The sequence below is a fragment of the Sphaerodactylus townsendi genome, linkage group LG08 (assembly GCF_021028975.2).
Source record: "Sphaerodactylus townsendi isolate TG3544 linkage group LG08, MPM_Stown_v2.3, whole genome shotgun sequence".
Lineage (NCBI taxonomy): Eukaryota > Metazoa > Chordata > Lepidosauria > Squamata > Sphaerodactylidae > Sphaerodactylus > Sphaerodactylus townsendi.
In genome coordinates, this window is record NC_059432.1 from 5,253,382 (window position 1) to 5,274,015 (window position 20,634).

General features: G+C 48.2%; 1 protein-coding gene across 4 annotated transcripts in view; it reads right to left on the reverse strand.

Annotated features, from left to right (window-relative positions):
- Positions 1-20,634, reverse strand: part of LOC125437917 (WASH complex subunit 2-like) — a 56,670-nt gene that overhangs the window by 23,235 nt on the left and 12,801 nt on the right. For 2 of the 4 annotated variants that reach the window (XM_048505991.1, XM_048505987.1), the window contains exons 7-18: positions 20,406-20,453; positions 17,376-17,477; positions 15,607-15,700; positions 14,952-15,017; positions 13,385-13,494; positions 11,438-11,510; positions 8,715-8,771; positions 6,948-7,103; positions 4,608-4,744; positions 4,156-4,248; positions 3,533-3,631; positions 359-448 (exon numbers count right to left, since the gene is read on the reverse strand). In XM_048505991.1, the coding sequence (XP_048361948.1) occupies positions 359-448; positions 3,533-3,631; positions 4,156-4,248; positions 4,608-4,744; positions 6,948-7,103; positions 8,715-8,771; positions 11,438-11,510; positions 13,385-13,494; positions 14,952-15,017; positions 15,607-15,700; positions 17,376-17,477; positions 20,406-20,453 (1,125 nt within the window). The remainder of the gene's footprint in view (positions 1-358; positions 449-3,532; positions 3,632-4,155; positions 4,249-4,607; positions 4,745-6,947; positions 7,104-8,714; positions 8,772-11,437; positions 11,511-13,384; positions 13,495-14,951; positions 15,018-15,606; positions 15,701-17,375; positions 17,478-20,405; positions 20,454-20,634) is intronic. The other 2 variants (XM_048505988.1, XM_048505989.1) reach the window with 2 other exon arrangements.

A 20,634-nucleotide genomic window follows, 5' to 3' on the forward strand; every position in this document is an offset into this window, starting at 1 on the left:
TATGATGTTACAATCCTATGTTTATTGACCTATATTTTTTGATGTGTTTACTGATGGTTGTTGTATGAAGTTATGATTTATGATGTTGTTTATTGACCCGATGTTATCGATCTGGTTATTGATGGTTGTTCTACGATGTTATGTTTATTGATGTTGTTATCATGTTGTGGTGCACCGTCCTGAGCCTTTCAGGGGAGGGCAGTATATTAATTAAATATACCATACCACACCATCAGTTCCGATACCAAACAACTTCAATATGCGAGAGTGAAAACGGGGCACGAAACAACGTCTACTACAGCTAGCCGAGGATGGCAAAGCTGGCCATGCCTCCGTTTATAACCTTGGTGCTTCGTACCTCTTCATCGCTGCTGAAGAGCAAACGGGATGATTTCTCCAAGGGAGGTTTGGACACCGGCGCCTTCACAGGCAGAGACCCGAAGAGTTCCTAAAAGGCACAGGGAGATTCATTCAATTGCTGCCATGCTCGGTAATGTGGGTAATCCAGGAATATGAACATTGCGGTATTTTCCAATTCAAACAATGTCAGCCAAAGGAGGCAAGCCTGGGCCACGCAGACAAGCCTGGGCCATGCAGAAGCCTTGGAGGTTGGTCCGTGCTTTGTATCCCATTTTCAGTCCATCCTATCATGATGATTTGTGTCACAACAGATCCGACAACCAGATCAACAAGGACTATATTTACTCATACAGGGTGCAAAATTTTTCCATAGAAAAATGCAGCACATTTGCTAACAAGCGATGACAAAAATTAGCTTCTCACACACACACACACACACACACACACACACACACACACACACACACACACACACACACACACACACACACACACACATACACACCAGTCAAATGATACAGGAGCCAACCATGAAATCAGGATGAAATCAGTCATTAAGGGCAAAACTGAAATGAACTCTCAACATCTCTCATTCGGGGGCGGGGGAGGATCAGGGATGGGGGGGACAAGAATAAACTATACAGGCCACTTTTTATTAATCTGCAATCTGGAACCACCTGCCTCCTATCTGCAATCTGGAACCACCTGCCTCCTATCTGCAATCTGGAACCACCTGCCTCGCGTATTTATATTTTCCATCTTGGTCTTTTTTATCATCTGTATTGAGGTCCTGTTCCTATTTTTTCTGTTCATACGCCGACAGCACACAGCACACTCTGTTGCTACCTATACCCAGGGAGACTTACAAGTGTGCTGAGCCATTCGGAAGGACAGAAAGGTTTGGATGGAGGTAAGCAAACTGGAAAATGTAACCCAGACAAGATTCAAGTGCTGTGGATCTACTCAGCAAAGTCAACACGGTAACAGCCTGTCCAAGATGGGGTTGCACTTCCCCTGAAAGATTGGGTACGGTGTTTGTGGTACTCCTAGATTCTTCCTTGTCCTGAATAGCCAGGATTAGTGGAGGTCAACTCCTCTATCGCTGCTACCCTGTTTCTCCGAAAATAAGACATCCCCCGAAGATAGAACATAGTAGAGGTTTTGCTGAAGTGCTATATATAAAACATCCCCCAAAAGTAAGATGTAGCAAAGTTTTTGTTTGGAAGCATGCCCGTCGAACACCAGAGCATGCAGCTGTGGGGCGGAAAAATAAGACATCCCCTGAAAATAAGACATAGCGCATCTTTGGGAGCAAAAATTAATATAAGACACTGTCTTATTTTTGGAGAAATACAGTATTATATGACGAAATCAAGCCTGGGAGAGCCACACTTGTTTCAGTAAAACCTGGGTTCTTTCTTCCAATAACTCCAAACCAGCTGAGTTCTCAAGGATTTTATTGTGAAAACTCAAAACAAAGAAATAAAAATAAACTTCAGTTACAGAGATTTCTCAGCTAAGCACATTCTTGTTGTTCTTGTTTAGACCTCAAGCCAAGAGAGATGCTTCTCAGGGCTAGGTCCATGAGGGAATGCCCCTTTCCCTTTGTCTTTTTCCCTCAGGAAAACTCCCCTCCTTGCCATGCGGCGCTCCAACCCTTTGAACTGCCCATTTGGCTCCTATTTTTTGTGTTGGGTAAACTTCCATAGCCTTTCTGGTTTCTCCATCCGGAGATCAAAGCTAGCTGTCATGTTGGTGTGATTTTGCCTGCTGGAATTACAGAATGCAAGATACAGAATTACAGAATGCAAGATTCAAGTACTGTGGATCTAGAGCAAAGTCAACAGGGTAACAGCCTGTCTAAGATGGGGTTACACTTCCCCTGAAGGATTGGGTACGGTGTTTGGAGTACCCCTTGATTCTTCCTTGTCCTGATGTTAAAAGGGGGAGGGGGGGCGCAGAGGTGGCCATGACTGCTTTATGCCAGCTTGAGAACATTTCTCCAATTGCAGCTGTTCATGAAGAAAGCTGACCCATGACAGGCACTTGGGGGACATCCAGACTGATCTACTGGAGTTTCAAGTAGGCCCCAACTCCAAAAGGAAGCAGCTGGAGCACAGAGGAGGATCCACCAGAACAAGCAAGTTCAACCAGCTTTACTTCAAAAGCACTGGTGACCAACTTGTTTCCCCGCCCACCTCAAAGCGCTTGATTTTGGCCTCAGAATCTCTAAAAGTGCCAAGCTGGGGGCAAAGTACATGAAGGACCATCCCAAGCCACATCACTTGGGTTCTCAGATCATCCAAGGCGGCTCAGCTATGGAAACCTACCCTGGAAGAAGTATGGCTACAGGAGAGTCAAGAAACGGTCCACTGGATACTCACTGTGAAGGATCCTTCTCTGCTCAAGACAGGAGGACAGCTTGGTCAGGAGGACGTCTTGAAGCTGGGTGATGCTCAACCCTTCCAACAGTGAGGAAGGAAAGAATTTTCCTAGAGGTTCCTGTTGAGAGTCACCCTTAGCTCTGTTGCTCACTCTCTGGAAGCAGCGGAAGGAGTAGGAGCAGAAAAGAGGAGTGGGACGGAGAATACTAGGCCATGTGCTTGCTGAGAGGTGGGGCTAATTGTTGTTTTTTTGCTGAACTTTTTCACAGCAACCGAGTTTTCTTACTGCTGTGGAAAGGCCCAGAAAAAGAACTCTGATCTGCCAGGCAACACTTCTACAGCAGACCACGTTGGGGCTTCATGTGAAAAGCACCTGGTCATTAGACATCCGGATAAAACTGCCACCAGCCACTTGGCCTCTTTTTCCCTTTTGAGCGGGTTGGTAGCACATTGATTGGTGCAGCTGTGTCTTTCCTTCTCTTTCTTGTTGCGCCAGTGAGCTATGGCCGATACAGTTCTGGCAATGTGGTTTTTACTCACAGAGCAACCTTCTTCAAGGAAAGGCTCTTGGATGTAAATGGGCCATGTGGAAGACCTGGAGCTGGCTCCACTTAAGAAAGGAAAAGTCTCCTGCACGCTGGTCACAGACACTGACATCTGCAACTCCCATGGATTGGGGGGGGGGGGGCAAGGCAGGTGGGCAGGCAGGGAACACAAACATTCAAGACCAAGATCGAGGCTTCCACTGATGCAGAAGGGAAACCTGGCTGCTTTCAGCCGCCCCTCACCTCTTCATCCTCGTCCTCAAAGAGAGACAGGGGAGCTTTCGTTGAGCCTTTGCTGGGTAAGGCCGAGCTTTTAGAAGACCGGCTGGAGGAAAACAAATCCTGCAAGACACAAAGAAACCTCTTATTAACTTCCAAGGGTTATTTCTATTTATTTAGAAGCACCCAAAGATACAGAAAATGACAAACTGCTGGAGGTCTAGGGAGCTGGCAAAGATTCATTGACCCCCTTCCAAACCCCACCTCTCTGCCCAGTGAGACATCAAAACATGCTCTTCTTTCACAACCACTCTGTCAGGGAGCTTAGAAGAGGAAGAACAGTTTAGATTTACACAACCACTTTTCTCAACCATAAGGAGTCTCAAAGTGGCTTACAAAGTCATTTTCCCTTCCTCTCCCGACAAGAGACACCTTGTGAGGCATGTAGGGCTGAGAGCTAGGAAAGAATTGTGACTGGCCCAAGGTCACCCAGCAGGCTTCATGTGGAGGAGCAGGGAAACAAACCCTGTTCACAAGATATGAGTCTGCCGCTCATGTGGAGGACTGGGGAAACAAATTTTTTTTGTACACAGGAGCTTATTGCAAAGTACAATTGGCAGAGTTAAATAGCTCGGTTACGAACTCACTTCAGAATCCTCCTCATCGGAGAACAAGTTTTTGTGGTCTTTGGGAACAACTGGAGTTGACGGTTTGAAGCTTTCAGTAGAAGGTGGCTGGCTCTGAAACACAAGCACAAGAGAAATGTAGGCCAACTACGGCTCCCACGCTTTCGCAGGGGACTGACTCAAAGGAGGCGTGGCCTTCAGTCTGCAAGACCTGAGCAAGGCTGTTAGCAATAGGATATGGCTGGAAGTCAATATATGATGTGCAGTAGGATGTGGGAAGTTTTAACATTTGTATGTTTTGTTGTTTATTTGTGCTATGTGTGAGAAAGTAAAAATTATATTTTAAAAAAGCTATATTTTGCTGAACGATCCTCAGTTAAAACATCTTTGGTTGAAGCATTTGGGCCAACTGGGAGGCTAAAGCGCTGCATTCATCTAAACAGAAGCTCAGGGCTGTCCCTATCTTCCCTTACCTTGTCTCTGACTATCGGTCCTTGACCTGCTTCAGCTTCTTTGGGGGCATCCTTGACCATCCTGGCAGCATCCAGCTTTTCCTTGAACAGGTCCTCTTCGTCATCACCAAACAGATCAGCGCCAGATTTGGATGCTTCTGGGAAGGATGCAGGTAAAACGGGGCAGAAGGGCAGTCAGGAAAGGCCTTCAGACCAGGTATTTCTGCTTATGTATTTATTTTTATTTGTTAAAATGTATACCCGGCTTCATACCGACATCTCTAGGCAGTTTACACAAGTAAAAACAATAAAACACAAATAAACGATAACAATTCAAACAGAAATAAAAATAACATTAAAAAAAACCCACCCCCACTCCCCCAGACCAATAGCTGTACAGGGGGTTTCCAGGGAGGCTAACCGAATGCCTGAGTGAAAAGGAATGTATTTGCCATGTGCCTAAACCAATACAGGATAGGGACATGGTGGATCTCTGAGGGGAGACTGTTCCAAAGCCTGGGGGCAAACACGGAGTAAGCCCTCCCCCGTGACGCCACACCCTGCACTCTGGTGGGGGGAGGTACCATCAGGAGTGCCTTCCCCCTGTGACCTCAGTGCCTGGGCAGGTACCTTTGGGTGCAGGCGCTCCTTCAGGTAAGCAGGGCCCAAGCTGTCTTAGGGCTTTGAACATCGATACCTTGAATTGGACCTGGGAGCGAATTGGACCTGGGAATGCAGTTCCAATGTCAAGACCATGCCTGTCAGTATCTTGATGTCTTGCTGTGTGTGATTTGCAATTGTTTTCCTGTTTCCCTCTTCCCTTCCTAGCACTCTCCTGTTAGCAATCTCCTGGCGCCAGCCCATCCTCAAAGAGGTGTGAAAGGTTCCCAGGTTCTTTGTAGCTTTGTAGTAGAAACTGTAATGGACATTTGCTGTGGGGCGAAATGGGGGGAGGGGGGAGATTAAAAGATATAAGTCCTGGATCTGAGCTCTCTAGTTATTTCCACGTTCGAGAGTCTGACACCATAACGACCGGCGTGATGTGCATCTGGCCAGATGCACTAACAGCCTACATGCTGCGTGCTGCACTAACTCCAGCTTCGGGAATGTCTTCAAGGGCAGCCCCACATAGAGTGCATTACAGTAGTCCAGCCATATAATGTATTACATTTCTACCCCTAAAATATAAGATGTGAATGAGACTGAGACGTGTCTCCAAAGACCTATGACCCTGAAACTAAAGGCAGCTCCCAGTCAAGAGTACAGTCACAAATCTGGACTTGCTACCAAATAATATATGGCCCTTTAAACAAAAATGTGCCCTGGTGACACGCAGCAGGTGGCTCCCTCCTCACAGTTGTACCTCCAGGCCAAGAAAACTCACCTGATACATATGTAAGGTATTGCACTTAGGCAAAAAAAAAATAATGATATGCAGAAATACACAATGGGTGACACCTGGCTTGTCAACAGTACATGTGAAAGGGACCAGGAAGTCTTAGTAGATCACAAGCTGAACATGAGTCAGCAATTAAGAAAGCCAGTAGGATTTTGGGCCGCACCAATAGGAGTGCGATGTCTAGATCAAGGAACGTTATAGTACCACTCTATTCTGTGTCAGTCAAACCTCACCTGGAATATTGTGTCCAGTTCTGGGCACAACAATTCAAGAAAGATATTGACAAACTGGAGTATGTCCACAGGAGGCTAACCAAAATGGTAAAATGTCTGGAATCCATGCCCTATGAGGAGAGACTTAGAAAGCTAGGTATGTGCAGCCTGGAGTACAGAAGGTTAAGGGGGGATATGATAGCCATGTTTCAATATCTGAAGGGATGCCATGTCGAAGAGGAAGCAAACTTGCTGTCTGCTGCTCCAGGAACTAGGATAAGGAGTAATGGATTCAAACTATGAGGAAAGAAATTCCACCTAAACATTAAGAAGAACTTCCTAATGGTATGGGCTGCTCGACAGCGGAATAAGCTGCCCGGGGCGGTGGGAGGGTAGAGTCTCCTTTGGAGGATTTTAAACAGAGGCTGGATGGCCATCTGTCAGGAGTGCTTTGCTTGTGTCTTCCTGCACGGCAGGGGGCTGGACTGGATGGCCCTGGTGGTCTCTGCCAACTCTATGATTCCAGATCTATGAGGTTCAGATACAGAGCAGTTAAAAGAAGTACAACCTAAAAGCAAAGAGGCAAGTGGAGGCCACAGCTGGTCACAGCCATTACTGCCCCACCCCTCACTCCCACCACCCCAACTTTGGCTCCAAGCTAGGCGGAAGGGCTCAGGACCAGAGTAGGAGAGTTCTCCAACAGAAGAGGGGGAGGCCAAAGGATGCAGGGAAATTGTCGGAGCAGCTTACTTGGAACGGGGTCGCTCCTTCTGACGTGGAAGTCGTCGTCATCAAACAGGCTGGGCCCCGTGTGGTGTTTGGGAGCTCTCTCCGCAACCGGTTCTGCCGCCTTCTTGTCTTCTTTCTCAGTAAGAAGCGAGGAGGGGCTAAAGACATCGTTCCCTCCTGAAAAGAAAGGAATGTGGGCTCCCAAACACTGAACCGGAGCTTCTTGAGCTGACAGTAAGATTTGGGTTTTATGAGCAGTATTGATTAGCAAGGGCCGAAAGACAAATGGCCTTTTGTTTGGGAGAATGACCGGATGGAGATTTATGGCCTACCAGATTCACCATTCAAAAAAACTGGCCTGGCAGCTACTGATGCGTGCGCATGAAGAGGGTGTACACTCGCCTGCTTTGGTGGCTCAGGGGAAGGAAGATGGCAGAGAAGAAGCACGGCCAAGGCTACAGGTGGGAGTGGAGGAGGAGTCTGGATTCATACTCCGCCCTTCTCTCCTGTAAGGAGACTCAACGTGGCTTCCAAACTCCTCTCCCCACAACAGACCCCTTGTGAGGCAGGCGGGGCCGAGAGAGTTCTGAGGGGACTGTGACTGGCCCAAGGTCATGTGGAGGAGTGGGGAAACAAATCCAGTTCACCAGACAAGAGTGCGCCACTCATGTGGAGTAGAGGGGAATCAAACCCAGTTCTCCTGGTTATAGAGCCCACTGCTCTTAACCACTACACTGTGCAGGCCAAAAATTGTATTTTATTGCACGTTTCGCCACCAGGCTTCTTCAGGGAGACCTGTTAATCTTTCAGCATTCCTTCAACAGGAATACAAGATCAGGAGGGAATGTTTAACTGAGTATTAAAATATAATTTTTACTTTATTTGGCTTCGTTTTTTCTCTCTTTGCAACAGGCGTAGCCATGATTTTCTCCTGTCACCAACTGGAGTGGACATTTTGAGACACACCACCACAGACAAATAATCCATCTGACTAAGCACACTACAGAATTACGTATCAGCATATGCTTACTGGAAAAAAACACTGTTACTCCTTTTTTCCCCCGAGTTTCGACGATTTATGTAATAGTTGGGTGTCTTTGGGCAAAGTCAAACCTGTTTAAACTGAGTGACTTTATAACCAGAAACAGCTGGCCAGAGTACTTCCTTCCCCCTAAATTGCTTTCGACTTCTTTCTCTAAAAGATGGGGTGCGTTGCTCTCAGCCTGAGGACAGGAGGCGTAACAAAGCCCACCCCCCCCCCCCCCCCCACACACACACACACCCTCCTAGGACAGGGGTGGCCAACCTATGATGCTCCAGATGTTCATGGACTACCATTTCCAATTGGCCATGCTGGCAGGGGCTGATGGGAGTTGTAGTCCATAAACATCTGGAGCGCCATAGGTTGGCCACCTCTGTCCTAGGAGTACCAAAGCCATAGCAAGCACACGCTCCAGCGACATTGAGACAGCTGGGTCACAGACCCATACCAGAGTGGCCCCAGTTTCCAGAAGAGACGATGCCGTGGGAAAGAGCTCCACCACAGGCTCCCATCCCAAGGCCTCTGACCTTATAAGCGCTGTTCTGGGAAAGCGTATAAAGCAGTAGCTCTTAAGGCTAACGGCAGCAAGCAGCGAAGAAGCAACGCTGCACACAAATGGCGTGCCCGGCCCGGCCCAGGCTACAAATCCCAGTGCAGCAGGCAGCTTGAAAGCCCATCTTTTAAGTCATCTCTGCACTTAGAGAAAGATGTTTTGCCCCAGACGAGGCTCGCTGGGTTGAGCATACCTGGAAAGAGAAAGACAGCACCAGCAGGGACCTTCCTGACAGCTTTTGATGACGGTTCTAAAAATTATAACATAAATTAAGCCAACTGAGCAGGCAAAATGTTCACTTCACACAGCACAGTGCAATTAGCCATCAAGCGGGACACGACTTCCGCCATAAATGGGGGAAATTTTCACATGCCCCCTTGTCCGTCCTCTTCACTTAAACCCCCACTTCCCACCCTAACGGGAACCCAAAGCAGCTCACAACATCCTCCCCGCCTCAATTTTATCCTCATAACGTTGCGAAATTGGTTGGGCTGGGAGCGGGGGAATGGCCCAAGGTTATCCAGTAAGTTTCCCCGGCAGGGCAGGGAGTCGAACCAGGTCTCCCAAGAAGAGTTTGGATTTGTATTCCGCCTTTCTCTACTGTAAGGCAACTCAAAAGTGTTCACAAACTCCTTCAAGTTTACACCCCACAACAGACAACTTGTGAGATTGGTGGGGCTCAGAGAGAACTGTGACTAGCCCAAGGTTACCCAGCAAGAATGCAGGGGGGGGGGGGGCAAACTCGGCTCACCAAATGAGCGTCCATCACTCACGTGGAGGAGTGGAGACTCAGACCTGGTTCTCTAGAGTTCACCTGCTCTCAATCACTACACCACACTGGCTTAGATCATAGTCTCAGATTATAGCCACACAGTGAAGAGGTTAAGAGAGGCGGACTCTAAATCTGGAGAACCGGGTTTGATTCCCCACTCCTCCACCTGCAGTCTGCTGGGTGTCTCTGGGCCAGTCAGTTCTCTCTCAGCCCCACCCACCTGAAAAGATGCCTGTTGCGGGAAGGAGAAAAGAGGGCAACTGTAAGCCACTTTCAGACTCCTTACGGTAGAGAAAAGCGTGATATAATAACCAACTCTTCTATTTTGTTTCATGTTAAACAGCTTACTAATTTTCTTTCTTTAATAAAGCTCTATCTTTGCTTGAGGGCCAGTTGACTGACGACACCCAGGAGCGCTGGGTTGCGTTACAGACAGCAGCGGGCCTGCCGCTTCACATGCTCAGATGATGTGGTGATAGAGCAGAAGTGGGGGGAGGGGGGCTCACAGTCAATGCAACCTTCCCCCCAACACACACAGTGAGCGAATATACAGACAGGTCACCTACACAGAGGTACACAGTGTCCAACTACTGGTCACTCAAGGTTGGGGCCTCGGGTAGAGAGCTTTCACATCACCTTCAAGCCAATCCTTTTAGCTGGAAACAGTGCTAGGGAGCTGCACGTGCGATCTTCGGAACCAAGGCCCCACCACTGGGCATGGCCCCTCCCCAGATGAAAAGGAAGGGAAATGGACTCCACATCAAGACCCGGCATGGGGCCTTGCCAGATGTTCTTCTACAGGAGAGGTTGGGAGAATGTGACACCTGGGGGATGGGTCTTCCTTTGCTTTGCCCTAGGCCAGGAGTGGCCAACCCATGCCACTCCAGATGTTCATGGACTACCATTTCCAATTGGCCATGCTGGCAGGAGCTGATGGGAACTGTAGTCCATGAACATCTGGAGCGCCATAGGTTGGCCACTCCTGGCCTAGGCTTTGTTTGTTGTCTAAAGTAGCAGTTTGTTTTCTCAGGCAGCACATGGTTCCTTATTAGACTTTGACCTTGCAGACGCAGCACAGCCTGAGAAAGGGGAACTATTTTACCAGACAGAGCACTGTGGGAGGGGGCAAAGAATTTAGAGAGTGGGGGGGGGGGGCATCTGAATTTCAGTTACAGCAGCCTGTCTGTTGCTTTGATTTAATAAACCAATTTTGCTTGAACCTGAGTCTGATTATTGGGAGGAGGCTGAACAGCCGTGACACTTATGAACTGGATGAAACAAATGATCTAATAATACTGTATTACGGGCCTTAAGACAAAAAAAAACCCCTACTTAACCTGCGAAAGTGGTAAACGCCACGGTAAAAGAATGTAGGAGTCAGTGCGCCAGTAGCAACACAAGGAATTTGCACTAAATATAGGCTCACCTGTAATGTATCAATCACAACATCTAGGAAAAGTGTGTACTCATGAATATAAAACTCAAACAATTTGCACCACTGTACTTCCAGTGATAAAATTAACTGAATAATGGAATGCAATTTCAAATGCAAACTCACTGTTATCCAACAACATGCAATGAAGTGATAATACCAAAAAACCACAGAGCTGGTCAGTCCTCCGGATAAAATCCAACCACGAATACAGACTTCAGAGGCTTGTGGTTATGTCAAATGAATATCCTTGTAGGAAGTCACGCAGCATAATTGTTTCAAGTAAAATTTCAAGCTGGACGGCGAACTGCAAAGCGTTCCTCAAACTGGCCACACAAGTTGTCCTCCTTGTTGTTGTTGCTGGAGTGTGCATCTGTGCGTGCATCTGACACTGCATTTCCTTGTTGTGGCTGATGCATTACAGATGAGTTTATATCCAGTGCAAATTCTTTGTGTTGCAAAGTGGCAAACGCCAGCAGTCTAATGCAGCTGGGAACGAGTAAGACCAGAACAGCCAAGCAAGCTTCTATGCACAACACACTGTTTACTCACCTCAGGACAGGCAGGTGAAAAGCACATGCAAGCACACTTCGAAGCAGATGCAGAGCTCTCCAATACCTGGGTCCAGCCTTCCCAAATGGCCTCTGCCACACACACAAAACGTCCCAACTCCCATCCGGACCCCCAACTCCGTGGTTCTAAGAATTCTTACCGTCATTTATTGGGACTCGTTCATCTTTCTCTACCGCATCTTCCCCTTTTGGCAATTCGGCAAAGAGATCACTCTGGCAGAGAAAGATAAAGGAATGGTTGTAGGCGTGAATCATTAACTGCATCTTCTACAGAGATTAAGTGCTAAAAATTGTAAAAATCAGCACACAGTCCATTAATTAACAAATGTTGTATCCCACTGGCTGCTGTGTGTTTTCCAGACTGTGTGGCCATGGCCTGGTCATTTTTGCTCCAAATGTTTCACCCTCATTTATGAGTAGCATCTTCAGAGGCATGTCATGGTAAGATGGGAGCAGCAGTGGCGTAGTGGCTAAGAGCAGTGGCTAAGAGCAGGTGTACTCTGATCTGGAGGAACCGGGTTTGATTCCCAGCTCTGCCGCTTGAGTTGTGGAGGCTTATCTGGGGAATTCAGATTAGCCTGTACACTCCCACACACGCCAGCTGGGTGACCTTGGGCTAGTCACAGCTCTACGGAGCTCTCTCAGCCCCACCTACCTCACAGGGTGTTTGTTGTGAGGGGGGAAGGGCAAGGAGATTGTAAGCCCCTTTGAGTCTCCTACAGGAGAAAAGGGGGGGATATAAATCCAAACTCCTCCTCCTCCTCCTCCTCCTCCTCCTCCTCCTCCTCCTCCTCCTCCTCCTCCTCCTCCCTCCTCTCCCTCCCTCCTCCCCCTCCTCTCCTCCTCCTCCTCCCCTCCCCCTCTTCCTCCTCCTCTTCCTCCTCCTCCCCCCCTCCTCCTCCCCCCTCCTCCTCCTCCTCTCCTCCTCCTCCTCCTCCTCCTCCTCCTCCTCCTCCTCCTCCTCCTCCTCCTCTTCTTCTTCTTCTTCTTCTTCTTCTTCTGTGCCACACCTGACATGCCTCTGAAGATGCTACTCATAAATGAGGGAGAAACGCTAGGAGCAAAAACAACCAGACCACAGCCATACAACCCGGGAAACCCCCAACAGCCAGTTGATTCCAGCTGTGAAAGCCTTCGACAACACTTGGTATCCCACCTTTCCGTCCTCGGAAGGTCTAACTAGGTGGCCAAGAATTTAAAACATACATGGAAAAAATAATATTTTAAACCCACTGAGCTTCACCACATGCATCAAGACACTATTTTTCCAACTCTCAATTAGGCTTCAAGGAGAGAACGCTCCGACAGCAACTGTTCAGCCGTCACCCTCGGCCGCAGCCCTCTTCGTGCGCAACTAAGCACCTCCTATTCCAGCAAAAATAAAAGAGAAGAGGCCAGGCCACAGTGGAGGAGCACAAGGGCTGGGAGGCTGGGAATGACCCCTCTCCTTCTGGAAAGCAAGCAACAGATGGGAAGGGCTGGAATTTCCCCACCACCACCGCAGTCCCAAACACAGCCAGGCAGAAGAGGGAGCTGCCAAGTTCCTGCCTTCCCATCTGGGGAGGGATGCCCCATTAACCTCCTCTCCTCTGACACACAGCAGTAGGCAAAACCATCTAGATCAGGGGTCTGCAACCTGCGGCTCTCCAGATGTTCATGAACTACAATTCCCATCAGCCCCTGCCAGCATGGCCAATCTAGAGCAGAGGACTCCAACATGGTGCCCACCTGGCCAGTGGTTTTCCCTACCCGAAACAATATCTGAGGTGCCCATAGTAGGAAGTGTTTTGACGAAGTGAGGGGGGGCAGATGGGGCTTTGGCCCAGGAAGGCTTCTTATTGGCCAGGCAGGTTCTGGAAGCAGCTGCTACAACGGCACAAGGGTCTACCCAAGTGAAGTTGCGGCAATCCATTTTGCGGCCGGCTCCAACTGCTGCGGCTGCCATTTTGTTGCTGCGCCCACCGTGCTGGGTCAGAATGCCACATGTGCCCGCAGGCTCACAAAAGTGGGGGCCACCTGAACTAGAACAGAAGAGGACCTTCCCATTAGCCCAGGTTGTGGCAGGAGCCTGAAAACCTGCTACCAACCTCCTCCTCCTCGAAAAGTCCCATCCCGCCACTGAAGAGGCCTCCCGTCGAGGCGAACGGTGAGAAGTCTTCGTCAGTCAGCTTGGGAGGGCAGAAGAGATCGTCATCCTCTGAGAAGAGACAACAGACACGTCAGCAATCTGTCAAAAGAATGAAGGTAAAAGGTACATTTGGTCCCCTGTGCGAGCTCCAAGTCACTGCCAACCCCAGGGGTAATGTCACGTCATACCACTGACTAGGCCAGACCTGGGCATTATACGGCCCTCGGGCCACATCCGGCCCTTGAGGATGACCCTGGCCTGGCTAGCCCCCTGCCTTAGCACAGGGGAGTGAGGCTGATCTTTGAAAGCCCATGATGAAGCCAGTTGCCTTGGCTGCCGGCTTCTGTGGGGCTTTCAAAAGCACCAGTCGATGAGGTCAAGGGACTAAAGTCTCCCCACTTGCTTGATTGTCACAGTGGACAACTATACAGGTAGGTTAAGCCTGTGATTCTTTGTGCCAAATAGTGTTGTATGCAGAACTGTTGCCACTGATTCCAAGTTGATCTGTGCACCTGTCTGTCACTTATCAGCCCCTATTATGCAGAATTGAGTTCAGCCTTTTGGCCCGGCCCTCCACAATATTTTCTGTTTCTTATGCGGCCCCATGGAAAAAATAATTGCCCACCCCTGGACTAGGCAGACTTTGTTTCTGGGGTGATTTGCCACTGCCTTCTCCAGTCATCTGCACTTTACCCACAGCAAGCTGGGTACTCATTTTACCAAACTCAGGATTGAAGGCTGAGCCAACCTTGTGCCAGCCAGATGAAACTGACTCCCGTTGGGATCGAACTCAAGTTGTGACTAGGGCTCTGACTGCAGTGCTGCAGCTTAGCTCTGCTGTGCCACAGGGCTCCTCTGAAGGGTGAAGGAGGGCCCCACTAAAAAGAGATGGAGTCACCTGGGAGGCCCACGGCAGCCCTTCCTTCTCCAGTGCCCCACCCACCCTTTGACATTCTGCTGTGGAGCAGCACAACAGAGCTGTGGCAGTCGTGGCTGTTCACTGCACCGCTCAGAGTAACAGAGCCAGGCACAAGGCTCAAACAGCACAGCACAAGGCCAACGTCAGCATGTGCCAAAGTGGGGCAGCGAGCAGGGCTCATACGTGTGCACAAGCTCCCCTCCCCCCGTCACTGCCTAGCAGTCTCCCCCCATGCTTGCAGATGCTTGCCATGCTAATGCCACTGGGGAAAGAGTCAGCAGACAGCGTGGGCAGCTGTGAGCACTGGTGGGGAGGGGAAGGACATACTGCCAAATAGAAGGCAGGTGGGTGGAAGAGAAAGGAGGAGGGGGGTGAGCAGAGGGCCTGGGGGGGGCGTATCAAGGGAAGGGGGGCACTGGGGACTATCTGTCTTTTCAAAATCTGGCCCAAGTCTGGCCACAAAATTTGGTCCACTGGGAAGCCTGCACATGTTACACGGCAGTTGCAGGCACAGAACTGCTGGATCGTTCCATAATGATGAAATGAGAAACAAGAACCGTTCAGAAGACTCCGTCCACCCAGGAAAACATATCTACAAAAGACTGACCGTCCGACGGAACGCCAACGACTTCCTTCTCTTTCTCTGCATTCTGATTTTTTATATCTGCAGATGCTGCAAACGGAAAGTTTGATATCTGTTCAGCCTCGCCTCTTGGCAAATCTAATACTTGTACAAGCATTTCACATGCAGCAGACCATGCAGGGCTTTTTGAAAGATAAGGGATAACACACACACACACACACACGCACCACGCACCACACACGCGTGCACCACGCACGCGCGCGCGCGCACACACACACACACTCCGGGTGAAGGCTATTTACTTTAAGGTCTTGTGTTTAAGACAGTTACTGTCCACTTCCACAAAACATAATTTATGAAAGAATGGGAAAAAATGTGATTTTCGATTTCTCAGTAGAAAATCACATTCTTCACGCTCACTCAGATTAATCTGGGGGGAAAAATCATTTCTATAACTGAGTATTTCTTCCCCTCCCGCTCTGAGATTTCAAGTCTGGGACAAACAGAGGTCATCATTCCTCCGCAGACAGTAGTGAGCCATGCTTCTCAAAATCAGTAAAAAGCAGAAGGGAAAAAGGCCACTTTAAACTATCCTATTATAAAGATGCTTAAAAGATTTCAATGCATGCTAAAAGGTAACATGTCACACACCAGTAAAATCACCCAAAAAGTAACTTACCCAATTGCTCCTTATTTCTCTTCTGTGGCTGGTCCCCTTTGATACGAGCTGCCAGTTGATCAGTGAAAGATGTGGGCCGTTTCTTTTTCTGAAGCTGTCATAAAAGCGGGGGGGGGGGGGGCACAAAGGTACAAACAGATGATCTGCATTTCGGTCTCCTGCTTTTCCATACCCTCTTCAGCCAACACTAACAAGTCAAGTTACAAAGATGTCATCTGTTACATTTTGATCCCACCCACATTACCAAAAAGGGGATGTGTCCTCACCATGCCCCCCCCGCCCCCGTTCCAAGCATATCCATAGATAATCAGCAAGCAAGTAGGGGGTGAGGCTGCCTGCCCCCCAAAAGTACAAAAGGAAGGCAGACTGTTCGGTGCTTGCTCTTTGGAATGGAAAACTGTCTAGTAGTATTTACTTGGAGCCACATAAGTTTTGGGAAAAATTAGGAGAAGAGATTACAAAGAATGAACTTACTGCTGTTTGTTTGATAAAACTATGAAAAAATATAGGGGGGAGGGGAAAAAGGGGGAAAATGTATTGTTTGAAAACGAATGAAGAAAAGAATTAATATAAAATGTAATATTCAAATGATACAATAAAAATTATTTTAAAAAAAGTTTTGGGAAATCCACAGGGTGGGAACGCCGCCATTTACTTCGCAGGTTAAAATCTGAACTCCAGGGCAACTAGGTGTTTATTGATTCATTCAAAACTACATTTATCTAAAGGAAGATTTTTTTTAAAAAAACCACACAATAAAATACCTGATAAAGATCTGCAAACCCCTGTATTTTGCAAAGGCAAGATTTTAAAGTTTCAAAATAAGCACTGCTGCTGCATAACACGCATGCTCTCTCTCTTTTTCCTGTCAAGGCACAGCCGCCTTATGACAACCCAGCAGGCTTTTCAAGATAAAGAGACATCCAGAGGTGGCGCGCCACTGCCTGCTTCTGAACAGGGACTCTGGACTTCCTTGGTGGTCTCCCATCCAAGCACTCACCAGGGCCTCAGCTTCCGAGATCTGATGAGATAGGTTCTGGAAGAGCAGATGAGAAAAGGACCCAAGAGGGGCGAGAAAGCAGTCGGCTGGGGGGAAACCCTGATGACTCTTAGGGCATAATGCTGAACAGCTGCCGAAAAATGCATGGTATCTAGTCTCACATCAATTGGCAGTGGTTGGAATGTAAATAGCTAGAAGATGAAAACCGTCTTATGCAGCTGAATCTAGAGATATGGTTGCAAAAAGCATCGTTTCCAATGGTTATGGATAAAACGGAAATATTAAAGAAAGGTATCGGTAGGAAAGGTGCACAGAAATGTTATTTAGTGATGACCAATAGAAAAAGAAAATTATTCCGGACATAAAAAGGACCACACGGAGTCTGCAATACTTGCAGTTCTGCAGATTCCATAGGATACTTCCTGGTGTGCTGTTTGGATGTTAATTTGGAAACAGGGACAGTGGACAGTTGACACATTACTGGAAACAGTGAATGTAATTTTGCAAATTTTGAATTTTTAAAAAAATCCCATGGGTTTGAACCGCAAAGTGTGAACCAGCAAATCTCGCTTGTGGCACTTGCAGATACGGGAACAATTCACTTTAGCAAGCTAAAAGTATGGCTGTTTGGGGCCTTTCAACAGGTTCCAACAAACATGCAGAGTGCCACCCCACCCCTCTCGGATGGCAAGAAGTGAAACGGGCAGCAGATCGTCACTTTGGTCCCCTTGCACGAGGCTGGCCGTGGTGCCAGGTTGCAATTCCTTACCAGCCTTGAATTTTCCTCCACGTCATCTTCGTCATCTTCCCCCTTTTCAGAGTCACCACCAAAGAGGTCGTCGTCCTCTTCGTCGCTCACCAATGCCGTTCCCTGAAAAAAGGGAGGCCCCGTGGTTTGTACCGAAGGCTGCGACACATCATCTTTTACCACCTGCTCTCTACCAAAGTGCATCGTCCTTGCCTTACGCCCAGGGCATTCGACTTGGCTGCAAAGTCACAAAAGGCAGAGTGTGCTCCCCTTTCTGTTTTTCATGGCTCTCGTTGAACCCTGTGCTGTCAAGATGCCACCAACTTGTAGTGACCCCTATCTATGGGGCGTTCCAGAAAAGGAAGGAACGGAGGTGGCTTGCCGTTGCCTTCCACTGTGCACAAGCCCAAACTTCACCAAACTTCGTCAAAGCTGCTATCAGGACGGAGGCCCCTTCCGCACATGCAGAATAATGCATTTTCAATCCACTTTCACAATTGTTTGAAAGTGGATTTTGCTATTCCACACAGCTGCAAAGTGCACTGGACATGGATTGAGAATGCATTATTCTCTGCTCCTCTCTTGCTCGGGACGCCCTGTTGGCAGGGTCACTGGGAGTCGGTTACAACTCCCCAGAATATTTTTTTTCTTTTCCTTCTTTGGTGTTTAAATCCAAAACACAGAGACATCATCCCAATCACAGGCAACATGGGATAGACAACGGGAGAAAAGAGATGCTCCTCCCCTCCTGTGATGATTCAAAAACAGAACAAAACTTGTGGTTAATTCCATGGCTTTAGTTGGGGTGGGAGGCAAGGTCAGTGAACAGCTGCATTTTGTTATCCCCTCTCTCTCGCACTTACTGCAGTCCATGGAAGCACTGCAGGGGGTGTCCATCTCTTGGCAGGAGCCAGGTGAGGCAGATATCCCACAACAACGGAACAATTAAGCATGGTCAACCGTCCTCTGCTCAGAAGCCCACTGCAGGGAGCAAGGTCGGGTGTGCTCAGGTGAAGAGCACAAGAAAGGACTGGTGGTGTTCAACCTCCTGCCCAGTCTGACGCATCCACACCCAACACCAGTTTCTGTCCTTGGATAAGACATGCCAATGGCTCTTGTGGATTTTCCAGGCTGTGTGGCCGTGGTCTGGTAGTTTTTGCTCCTAGCGTTCCACCCACATCTACAGCTGGCATCTTCAGAAGTATATCATCTTGCCATGACATACCTCTGAAGATGCCAATACAAATCTTGGGCAAAAGTTAGGAGGCAAAAAACTACCAGACCACGACCTAACAACCTGTAAAACCTACAACAATGATTGATTCTGGCCATGAAAGCCTTCAAAAAGACTTGGAAGGTTTGGAAATAAGGTCAGGCAGGTGGTGGGTAGAAAGGAAATGATTGTCCATCTACCCCATCTAACCCCACATATGTGAATTATACACAATATAAATGGGGAGGGGCATTCCCTCGCAGCCCCTGGCAACCTCACCTCTGAAATATCCACATTACTTCTCGCCAACCTGACATTCAATTCTTAAAGGCTCCTCCAGAACTTGAATTAAGGGGACTTCATAAATTCCTCATTTAAAAATGAAATGTTTATTCAGTGAACTTGGAAAAATGTTATACATGACCTAATTTCATTAGAAAGCATATGACTATTTGCTTTATCTTGAATTTTGGATTATATGTAGAAGCTGCTTCTAAACATCTTGGTAAGTGTTTATCTTAGAACAATTAGTTCTGAAAAATGAGTGTGTATGGAATCTGAAATATACATCTAAGTAGAGGACTGCCTACAGAAGAATGCTCAAAGAGGGTCTGGGAGAAGACGACAGTGGTCAAATACAAGGGCAAACGTCTGATTAAAGAAAATCAGGACTTTTAAAATTAAGTATAGGTACAATGCCAACCTGAATTCAATCCCAAAAGAGGTCGGTTTCAGGTAGCCGGCTCAAGGGTGACTCAGCCTTCCATCCTGCTGAGGTTGGTAAAAAGAGTAACCAGCTTGCTGGGGGTAAAGGGCAGGTGACTGGGGAAGGCCACGGCAAACCACCCTGAAAGGCAGTCTGCCTAGCCAACGTCACGATGTGACATCACCCCATGGGCCAGCAATGACCCAGTGCTTCCATGGGGTTTACCTTTTCACCTACAATGCCAAGTTTTATTTAGGGCAGTGATGGCGAACCTTTTCAAGACCGAGTGCCCAAATTGCAACCCAAATCCCACTTATTTATCGCAAAGTGCCAACACGGCAATTTAACCTGAATATTGAGGTTTTAGTTTAGAAAAAACGGTTGGCTCCAAGGCATGCGTTACTCGGGAGTAAACTTGGTGGTAGTTGGTGGCTTTGAAGCCCCCGTGCAACTCTTCCAACAGGTGAATCACAACCCTAGGAGGGTTTACTCAGAAGCAAGCCCCATTACCAGCAACCAAGGTACTCCCAGGCAAAGGATCATGCCCAGGCTAGCCTAGATGTGTGTGTGTGGGGGGGTGATTTTCTGCCCCCCCCCCCCCCCCACATAATGAACTCTGTGCATGTGTGCCCACAGAATGGGCTCTGAGTGCCACCTCTGGCACCCGTGCCATAGGTTCGCCATCACTGATTTAGGGTCTCTACCAGTTTTGAACAGATTTTCCTTGAAGTTCAACAGGAAAAGGAGGCAGGTTTTAAAGAAAACTGATCATTAGTCCCTCTGGAGAAGGGCTGTGGCTCAGCAGAAGAGCTCCCACTCGGCATGCCGGAAGTTCAATCCCAGGCTCCTCCAGTAAAAAGGATCACTTAGTGGGTGGTGTGAAAAACCTCTTCCTGAGCCCCTGGAGAGCAGCTGCCAGTCTGAGTGGGCAAAACTGACCCTGATGGACCCCGGGTATGATTCAGTGTTAGGCAGCTGGAGATGACCAGACGAGCTGTGTTAAACCCCCTGTAGACAGCCGAAGCAAAGGAGAATTGCAGGCCAAACCTATGCAAAGTTAATCCAGGCTAAGCCTGTGCAGAGAGTCAGCCACGGTGAAGCTCTGGACAAAAGGACAGATGATCATCCTTACCGGTTTCTGCTCATCCTCGCTTGCATCCCCAAATTCTTCCTCCAGTTCCTGAAAGACGGAAAGCAGCTTTAAGAAAGAATCTGCACTCGGAGGACTGGTGTAAAGCTACCTGTTATCTGAGCTACCACAGTTAAGCACATACACCTGGATGGAGTCCACAGCCTCCGAATCTCCACTTTCCCCAGGGACTCTACAGGGGGCTCAAACAAAGCACACGAGAAAAGAAAGG